This window comes from Lonchura striata, chromosome Z (assembly GCF_050655825.1).
Source record: "Lonchura striata isolate lonStrDom1 chromosome Z, ASM5065582v1, whole genome shotgun sequence".
In the NCBI taxonomy this organism is placed as follows: domain Eukaryota; kingdom Metazoa; phylum Chordata; class Aves; order Passeriformes; family Estrildidae; genus Lonchura; species Lonchura striata.
Genome location: NC_140740.1, coordinates 79,824,260 through 79,836,216, shown reverse-complemented (window position 1 = coordinate 79,836,216; position 11,957 = coordinate 79,824,260). Strand labels below are relative to the sequence as shown.

The window sequence follows — 11,957 nt, the reverse complement described above, 5'->3', positions numbered from 1 at the left end:
TTTGAACAACAATTTGATCTATATATCCATAAAAGTTTTCCTGATTGTGTATGAATGTATGACTGATATACATAAAAGATGCAGTAAAGAACTGAAGATATTGAAAGGAAATCATATAAAACATTTTTGCATGAAACAGCTGTTTGTCAGGTCTCTTTAGCTTTATGCTAATTTCTGACAAGAAGCTTCAAATTTTTCAGTGCAAGAATATTGCTCTTTCAGCTATTATGTAAAACTTTTCTTTTAAGCCCAGGCATCAGCATTGCTCTCTTTTCTCTTCTTTCCACATACATCTACATCAGACAGATTATACTCGTTCAGCAAGACACAGTCACTGCCTTTCAAACCTGTGCTATGTAGCATATTCTGCTTGTCTCTCATTTTTAATAAAACTTTTTTCTTCATCTACCTGTAGACCAGGAAAAGGACAATTTGGCTGCAAAATGACATGATCTGGGATCAAACAGGGTGGGGGAGAAGGGCTTGTGGAATGGGTAGAGCTTCACATTTGAGTTCACCTTTATCTTCCATCATTTGGGGTTTTCTGGGTTTAGCAGTAATTCAAGCAGCTCATTTTGACAGATTTAGAGTGTTTCATACTCTAATTGGAATCTCGTTGTTTAATTCAAACAGTTTCTCTGATCATGGCACTGAAAGGGAAGTCTTATGTTATACATAGCTTTGCATGAAAGAAAGGAAGTTTATGTGATTATGGTAATATTTCTTAAAATCCATCAGGCAAAGAATAATTTAGGATTCATCTATTCATAACAGCAAAAGCTAATATTCTTTCCTACAAAAGATTTTCTGACATTAATATTTTCTTCTGAATTTATGCTATTTTTTCAGAGATTTTTTGGATTCCTTCACCATTACCATAGCCCAAACTTCTTTTCAAAATACTGTTTTTCCTTAAGTAAATAACACTGATTCCTTTAAGATGGCACCAGAGCTATCTTTCATCTTTACAGTGGATTTATGTAAGTGTTTGAACAGAACATTCAATTCTGCTTTCTGTTTTGCAGCTAAACATTTTGATGATACAGAATAAATCACTTCCCTACAACTGAAGGTTTAGGATTTAAACAACTTTGCATATCCTTTCATAATTTGTAAATTTCTGTTAATGGTGCACGCCTATTTTGGCAATAGTGGAATAACATGTGTAAATGTCTGTTTATATATGTAATTTCTATTATTTCAGTAGGAGTGATTTTCCTTTTTTTCCTCCTCTGCTGATGATCCTCCTCTATTTCTTCAGCATCTTTCTTATCTAAAATGTTTCAAACCTCCCTAAATGTCATTTTGAACTGAGCTCACAAAAGGCTGGCAACAGCTTCAAATACTTAACTAGTTACTTGGGACCAAATCGTGTACTCCCTCGGCCTGACTTTGTTGAAAGCCATGCAGTTAAAAGAAGAAAAAAATTGGCATATAGCCCTGAGAGAATTGAAGAGTGACAACCATAGGAGCAGTGATTCAGATTAGTCTTTGTATTAAATTCACTGAAGCAATACATCTGGAATGTATTAAAACAATTTTGTTGTGTGATCTGTCAGCTCTGTGCTATTATTCTAGTCTTTAAAACCCTTTCCTCTAGGTTAAATTAGTTTTGTGATTGCAAAGTGACAGATGACAGGAGATGCTTTTCCTTTCCATCTTTGTCAGGGGAATCTGGCACATTTCATGTTAGGCTCAATACCTTTTAATTATTTTACTGTGGAGTTGAAAATATAGGAAAAATTGCTTGTAATAAAATTTGCAGATGACAACAGAAACAGGGAATTGCTTGAAAAATATGAGTATAGAGAAGGCAGGAAATTTCAGAATCAGGTCTTACTATTTGCCTTTTATTAATAATATAATATATATGAATAGTATCTCTGACCAGGGATGCCAGTGTATGTGTGTGTGTGTGTGTATGTGTGTGTGTGTGTGTGTATGTGTATGTGTGTGCACACAAAGATAGAAATAAAAGTTCCCTTTTTTGTTAAACTTTGGTGACCTCTGGTGAGCTTCTTGCACACTCACTTCACCCTAGAGCTCTTTGGCTGGAAGGGGGTTTGTCCTTTGGGTCAGAGAGGTGTTGGATGAGACCACCTGCTGAGGCCATTCTGTTCTACAGGTGTGTGCCACAACTTTCCTGTCAAACTTGGTAGTTTTGGAAACTTGGTTGGTTGGAACTGGTTTTCTTTGTGGCCTGTTGAGTTTATGGCTGGGGAGCATTTCCTGGAGAGCTTTACAGGAAGTGACTTAGTGACCTTTTGGTTTATTCATTGTCACATGCAGACTGTGAGGAACAGAAACAAATAAGCATCATAGAATCAATTTGAAATGGTTTTGAGTTGCAGATCAAATAATAATAAAAATAGACCTTGAAATGTATGGACACTGGGCTACTCACTGTGAGAGACTTCTTTCTGTGCCCTTTAGTTTCACTTGGTCACCTACAGCTAGGTGTGTGTTTTTCAGTCTAACCTAAAGGGTGGGGGGAAAAGCTCAGCTCAAAACCCACAGTCTGACATGGAGAAGAGACACCTTTCCAAAATATAACAAAAGATCCCCACCAACATGAAAACTTGCTCTGCACATCATCATTCCTGTGATGACATCTAGAGCTTAATCTCTTCCCTTGTTGTCTTTACTCAGACAGGTAATCTAGTATTCCTACTCAGAGAGCTACAAAAGTGCCCATCTGAAATACAGGAAGAGGAAACAATTGATTAGGCTGATCATCACTTATCTAAAAGAGCACTGCTGCCAGCCCTTCATCTGAGGTTTGCACTGGCATCCTCAGACTCTGTCCCTGGCTGGTCAGCAGCTGGTGGTAGTGCAGAACTGTGGCTGTGCTGCATGGCTGTGCCAGGGCTGCTGCCACCTCAGTACAACAGGATCCCAGATCCTGTTCCCCAGCAGTGGCAGAAGGTGGTACCAGGTGTTCTTTGCCATTTCACCATTGTCTGGAGCATTTTCCCACGGGAGTGTCTTACGGCTGGCAGCTGCCCAGTGCCCTTCACACAACTTACCTAGGGTCAAAGCAGTTTCTCTAGGTGACAGGGGAATTATGATTATGGTCAGTCCAATGGGAACGGCCATGCAGAAGCAAGGGACCAGTGAGCATGCAGCAGGATCTGCAAGTTTTCTTCCTTGAAATTAGTAGGTCTGAACCAATCTTGTCCTGCTGCTGTCAGCTTCCCACAGCCAAGAGCAAGACTGGAAGGTACTTGCCTGTTAATTAGTGGTGAGAATAAAATTTTTTTGAAGTAAGGCATATTTATATATGGTTCCATGTTGCTAAGCACAGCTAAAGGAAAAGAAATAATTCAGCCAAAGAATTGAATTTAATCTTACACAGGCAATGTTTTTACAAAATTAAAGATCTTTGTAAAATTGTGCTCTATCACATTGCTTCTACAAATGTAGTACTGCTTGCTAGGCTGAAAGGTGAGTCCTGTTGGTGACCTGAATGTTGCAGGCCCAGATTCCAGCTACTTTGAATTTCTTAGCTTGTGAGTGAAAGTGTGTTTCAAAGGCTTTTTTGCAAGAGATGAGTATAGTGTCTGTTGCCCTTCCCTTCCCTTCCACCCCACCTTTTGAAGTTACTGATTTCCTGGTGATCTCCAAAAGGTATGCAATAACATCTAGCCAGGACACAGGCATGCTGGCAGCAGGTGAGCTCCTTGGGTAAGAAGGAGCAAAGACTGGCTGCATTTACTGGAATAAATAAATTTTAAGGCATAAATGCTGCTTCCCTTCCAAGTATATGTCCCAGTTTGTAAGACATTTTCAGTGTATGATGTTTATGCTAGGTGAGGAGGGTGCAGAATTTGGGTGTTTTTTCCACAATTTTTTATTAATGTGTAGTAATCATCAGGTTCCTGCTGAGGTTTGGGGGTCAAGCAATGGAACATGCTGGCTTTGTGGGCCTGGCAGAGCACCACCACCAAATAATGCAGTTTTCAAGCAAAAGATGTAGGTACCACCAGTTTCACAGGTGTCTCAGAGTCCAGTTTTGGTGTGGCATCTGGTATCTTCATTCCTTCTAGCTGCATTTCAAACACACTGGGACCTTTTCATTTTAGGGGAAAGAAAGAGGCCGCCCTCAACCCAAGCAAACCTTGAGTGTATTTCTTTGTCCAGGCCTTGGCTTCCTTGTAATTAAATGACTCATAAAATTGCTCACATACAGTTCTGCAAACAAACACAGGAATGTGTCATATTATTAAATGTTGTTGGGTTTTGGTGTTTGGTTAGGTTTTTGTTTTTTTCTTTTATATAGCTGGCATGGAAAAATCTGTGGGAGTTTTGGGAACAAACTGTGAGCTTTGTACTTGTGCTTGTATAGCAGGAGTTCTGGTTTGCATTAACTCGGGTACAATGTGACACTGGAGGGTGAATTTCTGAGACATGATTCAGTCTTTGCTTTTTCCTGTAATCTGACTTGTGTAGTACTCCAGCACCAACAAGAACCACTACTTGTTCTGCTTATTCCTTATAAGTAGAAACCACAAAAAGATGAGGAATGCCATGCACACTCCCTATGGCAGCTACAGAGTGGACAGACAAAAAGGAAGCCACGGCTGACTGAAGAGTTTAAAAATAGTACCTCTCTGCTTCATGCCCCCGGGGAAGCAGTAATACCAGTGAATATACAATTCTTAAATACCCAAAGATATCCATGACAGATCCATAACCGAGTCAACAACACATTTACAGAAGAAAAAGAAGAAAAAAAAAAAAGATTTTGTGCTCTAGTGCATTAGAAGTGTGCAAAAAATGAGGTGGCTCCTGAGTGCAATGTGTATACCTCATGCATAGAAACAGCCCAGTTTACTGGGCATTTACTGGCAATAGAGGATATCTTTCTGAAACAAAATGATATTGATAATCTAGGTTATGGGTAACTATGGGTATAAACATGCGTTGTTACTGAAGAAAATTAAGGAAATATTGACTCTAAATATGTATCTTTTGGAAAAAGGAACATCAAACCTAGCCAAACAGTCAATTTACATATGCTCCAAAGTAGAGGGAAAAACACCCCAAAGTGCTGCTCTTTAACAAGCTCAGTGAGCTTGTACCTCTCATGAATTTCTTCATGTATTCATGCTCCCCGCAGCTATCTCCTTGTTATCTGACAAGATAACAAGTTTTCTTGTTATCTTCTAGAACTATCACTGAAAACCAACATTATTAATTCTTGCCAGCTGGTCTCAGCCTCAGATTACTGGAGGTGGAACCTGATAAACCAGCCAGAGAGGTCTTTTGGCAACACTGGTGAAATCTGCACATAAATTAGAACAAGACATGAAGATACAGCTACAATGGTTGTGCAGCAAGAATGGAGAAACAAATCATTATTGAATTCAAGTATGAAATAATGACAAGAAATATTTGCATATATGCATAAATCTGTAATATTTTTAAGGGGAAGTCTTCAAGCTGTTCAAGACAGCTATTAAAGTTCTCTGCTACCTGTTCTGCTGCTCAGCCGTGCAATTACAGTCTTGCTGTTGCTGAAACTGGCACAATTTCTCTTTATTAAAGCAGGAAGTAGAAAGAACAGATATTGATGTTAATGCAGCCACTGGCAGGTGGCAGTGGAACAGGACATTGTCATTGAACAATTCTTTGCAAATTTTTTCCTATCTTTTTCTGTCGTTGCAGAAATGTGTTGCATTTCTAACATGGCAGAGGCACAGGGAGCCTGGCACTCAGCTGAATGAATTTCTGACACGTGGAGTGTTCTACATGGGCAGTGTGGCTGCAGGTGCATGGCAATGGCATTCCCCCATAAGCACTTTGACACAGTTAAGCAAGACCTAACAGTTTCTTGACGTGACATTTAAAGGCATTTGAAATGGTGGATAGACAAGGGGAGTTAATGATCTCTGCACATTTACACTGGACTGGTCATCCAGGGACTATTTACATTTGAAATAATGAATTTTAATGGACAGTAGTGTAATGCTTTTCCCAGCTGCCACTTGTTTCCTCTCTTCTCTGGTTATCAAGAATGTGCACACCTCCACTGCCTCAGGGAAGCAGTCATTATACTCCATGCAGAGTTAATTATATGCCAAGGAACCCAGTGGGTCTTTGTCTCAATTATCACATACATGACAGAAAAGAATAAAATACTTATTTGGACATAGATGCATAGCTCTAGCTTGGCTTCAGGGAGCTCTGAGTGATTGGAGGACTGTTCTCAGGATTTGTCTTACATCTCTCTTGACTGTTTTTTAAACAGGAATCTATTTTTATTTCTTCTTCTACATGCCTTATAGTCTTCAAGTTTTCTTGCGTCTGCCCTCACTAAACTTCAGGCTGGTAATTACAACTGCTTGCTTAATGTTTCCCTATATTATTCAATCCATATGTCACCCTCACTCCCTTCTAGGCATGCGTGGGGTGTAGTCTGTATCTTTCCGCATGCAATCCCTCATTGCTGTGATCACTTAAAAGACAAGGGGACACCGAGTCTCAGAAGTCTTTGTTAATCACCCACAGCTGACTATTCACCATATAAATAAATGATGATTCCTCTTCACATGCAACATTGCTTCACAGCAAGGAGCAGAGTGTGTCCTCTGTAACACGCAGGCACAGCCACAGCCGGGGCAGAGTACAGAGTGCCAGGAATGGCCAGACAAGTGCTCCACTCCAACCGTGTTCAGGCATTGCCACCTCCTGGCAGGGCTGGGGTGAGGACACACTTGGTGCACGACCTGGCTGTGCAGGCCAGGCTGCTTGGCAAACTGGCAGGGCTGACTGTGTCGATTTAAGGGGTGAAAATTATGGGTATTTCTCACTGTCTGATTAAAAACTCTCTTTTTGCACAGTGTTAGAAGCAACGACTAGGGCTTCTAAGATGTTTGGGTGTGTCTTTATGGAAAAAGCCACATGCTTTCCATACTTCAAAGTCACACTCCCTGATTTTGTAAATTTGATTCCTGACCAAAGGTGTAAATACACCTTTGCGTATAGAAAGGTTATAATACACCAGTTTTCCTCCAGTGAAAAACCCTCTTAGCATGTTAACACCTAGTCCTTCATTTCCACCAGCCTCCCAGACTAAATACTGCAGTTTTCTGCCCTCCAACTCTGTCATGACAATCATCTGTAAGGTTACAGCACCAAGTGGCATTTCTGAGACAAGTCAATTTAAAGATAGACTACCAGGTCCAGGTAGCCAAAAGAGAAGTCCCTTCATGGCAGTGGATGGTGCAGCCCCACAAGTGGGAAGGTGCAGCAATCAGGCCAGAGCTGCTATGCAGGAAAGCATCCAAAAAGGACAGTCAGTCAGTCACTGACTGATCCCTCACAAAGGTAAGTAGCTGCTTGAAGAGTTGTCTACCGTTCCACCTTTCTTTTTTATTATTCAAATTCACATTCCCACTCATCTATTCTTAGCTTTCCTGAGAATCTGAGCATGCAAAAAAAGCTAAATGAAAGACTAAGATGTTGCTGTTTTTATTTTAGAATTCCTAGAGCAGCTGTCTGCATCTGAGGGAGGCTCCATGTCATATATTGTGACCTAAATCCTGCAAAGCTGACATCTGTAAGGCAGAAATTCTTGGCTAGCTGATACACTGCACTGACTCCTGGCATCTCTAACCTTCCAGATTCAGCACACTATTGTTGTAAATCACTTTGAAAAGACTTAGGTGCAACAACAATGTGCATATTTTGGGAATTTCCTGCTGTTCCTGAATAGCTCCAAAAGCAGCCCAAGCTTCAGTGTCCTGTCCTGGTGGGTACCTTTCACTGTCAGGAGAAAATCTCAGTCTTCCACAACAATCACAGAAAATCAATACATATACCCACTGCAACAGCACCAGGATTTTTTACAGAGCATGTAATTATGAAAGGATTCTTGTTAAGACAGCATATTTTGTAAAAGTATCTTTAATTAAAATTTTAAAACCTAATCCATTTATTTCATGATACTTTATATTCTCATTGTAAACTTTTATTATGTAATAGTGAAGTTAAAAATAATCAAGTAACTCCAGAAAGTGATGTTGACATTCACTCAGAAGAGAAGAAACAATCCTCCAGGTTTGTGGTATCAGACATCACTTTTAAAGAGAGTGAGAGATAGAGATCAATATATCTCTCATTCTGGAAAACTGAGAACCGTCACTCGCTGGTTCATAGAGATTTGTGCAATTTGTTTATAACTAATATCCCCATAACTGTACTAATTGCACATGTAGAGATAATAAGTTCTCTGCAACATAACTAAAGTGACAAACACCTGTGTATAACTATGGCTAACTTCTGCATGAGCTGGTCTTATAGAAAAATGTTTCTTAAAAACAAAATAAAAATTAAATCATCTTCAAGGTAAGTCATGTTTGCTCACATTTGAAATACAGTCTACTATTCTCAGTATCTTCCAATAGCCTGTGATGCCTTGCACTGGATAGCCAAGACTAAACTACCAAAAGGCACCAGATATTATTTAACAAATAGACTGTAAACTTAGTAAAAAAGAAAAAAAAATCAGTAGCTTCTACATTTGTTTATAGTCCTGTCTTCTATGAAAATTATTTCACCCTTTCTCAGTTTAATTGCTCACACAATTTAATTACTAGAAGAAAAAAAAAAACCAAACCACTGCATCTCTAAGAATACTCTGTTCACACAAAAATTAAACACATATACTCTAGCCAGCCAATACCATAAATATATCTAGCTCTAAATCTTATTCTTTATATTCTTCTTAAATCTCTATATCTAGCAGACAAAATGTAAGCAGATTCCTGAGATGTATGCAAATGACAATAAAATAGCTGCTTGCGAGTAATAAGTGATAGAAATGTTGCTACTGATAATATTTCAAATGAGGTTGAGCAAGAAAAGCATAAGGGTAAAAAAAGAATCAGAAATTGATTACCTCATTTGTTATTAATCTACTATACTTCTAATATGCACACTACATTACAGAAGAGTGATAAGACAAATGCCTTTTCCTGAGATGCCCACAGAGATTTGTCCCACATGACAAATACTAAGATTTTGTAGCAGGTAATCTTGTTGTCTGTATGCCCACTATAAAATATTTGAACTAGATGTGAAATTTAACTTTAGAGGTGAAAAGGTGTGGCGGAATTCTCACATGCTTTTTAAAGAAAGGTTTGAAGAAAAGATAGAAATGATTGCTGTTCCAAACAGAACAGAAGAAGATATGGTATACCCAAATAGATACATAGAAGAAATATGTCTGGAGAAGAATGGAAGAGCACAGAGAAAGGTAAGTGCTGCTCCATTATAGGTGTATTTTCAGGAATTCAATGCTGGAGCTTATGTTAAAATATAGAATCATCTTACAGGCAGGTATGTTTTCTTCTAAGATGAGATCAAGTTTCCAGTTTTCACTAGGGAAAAAAAACTCCCTGAGGAACAGCTGGGCTGAGGAACAAAAGAAAATATGAGAAACAAAAGAAGATGGCCACATTTAGAAGATGTGATGATATTAGAAAGTCAGAACTCCCAAATCCCCTCTGCTTACTTTACTACTAGGAATAATATGATTTGGTGTAAAGGGGTTTGGTGATAAAATCAAACACACTGTCAGTCAAAGCATCTGACACACTTGTACAGTGAATTTGCTTCATAGTGGGAAATGTTTATGCTATTCTTCCTTGAGGAAAGGGAAAGCTGGAACAACTAAATACATGTAAAGGTTAAGAATGTTGATGAGAATTTAAATTCCAATCTGCATTCCAATATAGGAGAGAAAGAGGGCTCAGAGTCATTAAATAGAGTTTACAGGACTGCAAAATATAATGCAAATAAAGCTGTAAATAAAATGAAATGGAATGTAGCAGAAATACAAGCATTTTATCCTTGCTGTGCACTTTGAGACTGTTACACTTCCAAAACTCTTTCGGGGCTGGATTTTGTGCAGAAGGTAAGAAAAAACAACCTTACAGATGCAAGGCTCAGCTCTGAGCTTTGCAAGTTGAAAATGGAAGTACAAAAATTGAGGTTGCTTGGTTTTGGAAAATGAGCTGCTTCTCAGAGGGTGCTGGCTGGAGACGAGGAAGCTGCTGTTCTCCACACTGTTAGTGGGAAATGTCGTAGTAGTAGTTACGTAATCTCATCTCGACTGCAGCAAATCCTGGCCGGTCGTCAACGCTGTGGGAAGATGACAAGTGTCACTGCATAGCAAGGACAGACCTGTCAAGGTTCATGGGCCTTACAGCCCTCCAGACTCTACCTCAGTGACAGTTCACGTAAAGATGCTCACAATATTTTAAAAATGACACTACAAAATTAATACCAAGGGATAAATACTACTACAGAGCATCCAGTCCATGGATTTACTATCATGCCTGTTACTTTGTGGTTGGTGAAGGTACTAGCAGAAAGAAATGGTGAATCCGCTCCATTTCATTTTCTACTTCATTTACTTTGGTAATAATCTGGAGAAAAGAATATTTGCTGTGTAATATCTGCCTTATAATGGGTAGTACCATCAGACAGAAGCATGAAGAGGCACCTACCTGCACACTATATGACTGTATCATCTTTCTTTTATATCTGCAATTGTTTCTTTATTTGGAGAATATGATTAAACTGACAACAAACCCTTACAATTTCACATGACATATTGAGATAGTTACTCTGCCTAACCTGAACCTTCTTTTTAAAATTTATTTTCTTTCTAATAATAAAGATACTTTAGTACAAAAAAAAAAATAATCAGCATGCTTTATGATATGTTTGTTAATAACAACAAAACCTCACCCCTTTCACTGTAGAACTGTTACAGCATTCCTTGAGTCAAACCAAAAGGCAGGAATTACTTTTTGGTTTTATGTTCTTTCCAAAATATGAGGTTTAATGAGGCTAACAAAGAAGCAAGGTACCTAAAAATGAAGTACTAGTGCTCCTTAATGTAGAACTTTTGGCAAATTTTTTCTCCAAATGGTGAACAGGAAGAATAAGTGATATTACAGTAATTTTGGGTGCTTTCTGGAGACTTCCTACAGTAACTTCAGTGGAATAGTTTAAAATAATAAATCATAGAAGAGTTCTAATATACTAATTAAAAAAAAAAACAAACAGGAAGGCTTTATTTTTTTCTATATTTCATAATTCTAATTTCTAAATGGTTATAAAACAGAAAAAAATGTTTCTGATGTATCAGGTATGACCTGAAAAGATGGTTTGCCTCTCACTGATAAGATGTCAGTGTGGGATCCAGTTTGAATATATTCTGTTATTAGAGATAAACAACTCAAAACAATTCAATATTGAGAAATAGAATAAACATTTTGGCAATATGAGTTTGAAATTTCAGTAAAACTAAAGCCTTGGAAATAAAAATTAAATGAATTGCAATTCAAAATGAAACAAAAATTTTTGCTTACTTTCAAACATTGTTTTCAAAATTCATTAGAATGACCTTTTTGTGTACTTATTTTTATGCTACCCTGTATTTTGTATATAACTGTTCTGGCAAACTCTGTTCTACAAAACTGGGTTTTTGTAGTACACTCTATAACTCAGTTTTCACCTGAAAGTGCAATTGAATACTGAGCTTGGAGTACAGTTGTAAGCTAAACCCCAGCTGAAAAGATGTATTTTGAAGCAACCCCTACTCACCCCCATACTGGCTATGATTCCTGTAAATGAAAATGTACTTCTATCAAAAGAGCATCCCATCACACTCACTTGTATGTCCAACACAATTTCATTAGACTGTAGACTTCTGTTGGGCAGACTTCAGGTCGTTCCATTCGTTCTCCCCTTTCAATCATCTGTGCAACTTCACCACCTTTCATTCCCTGGAACAGAGTGACCAGAACAGTCATCCAAGTGCAAATGATTACAGCACACATGATAGCACAAATTGAACAGAGGTCTGGAACTGATTTTTGGGCTATCCTTTGACTCATTTGTTGCATTAGTTAGGACAAGATACTGGTTCAAATCTGCTCTGA

At 38.3% G+C, this 11,957-nt stretch overlaps 1 protein-coding gene across 4 annotated transcripts in view; it reads right to left on the bottom strand.

Annotated features, from left to right (window-relative positions):
• Positions 1 to 9,830: 9,830 nt before the first annotated feature.
• SYK (spleen associated tyrosine kinase) overlaps positions 9,831 to 11,957 on the bottom strand; it is a 45,335-nt gene continuing 43,208 nt past the window's right edge. For all 4 annotated transcript variants that reach the window (XM_085566509.1, XM_085566507.1, XM_077790254.2 and 1 more), the window contains 2 exons: positions 11,689 to 11,801; positions 9,831 to 10,146 (listed from right to left, as the gene is read on the bottom strand). In XM_085566509.1, the coding sequence (XP_085422635.1) occupies positions 10,074 to 10,146; positions 11,689 to 11,801 (186 nt within the window). In that variant the 3' untranslated portion in view covers positions 9,831 to 10,073. The remainder of the gene's footprint in view (positions 10,147 to 11,688; positions 11,802 to 11,957) is intronic.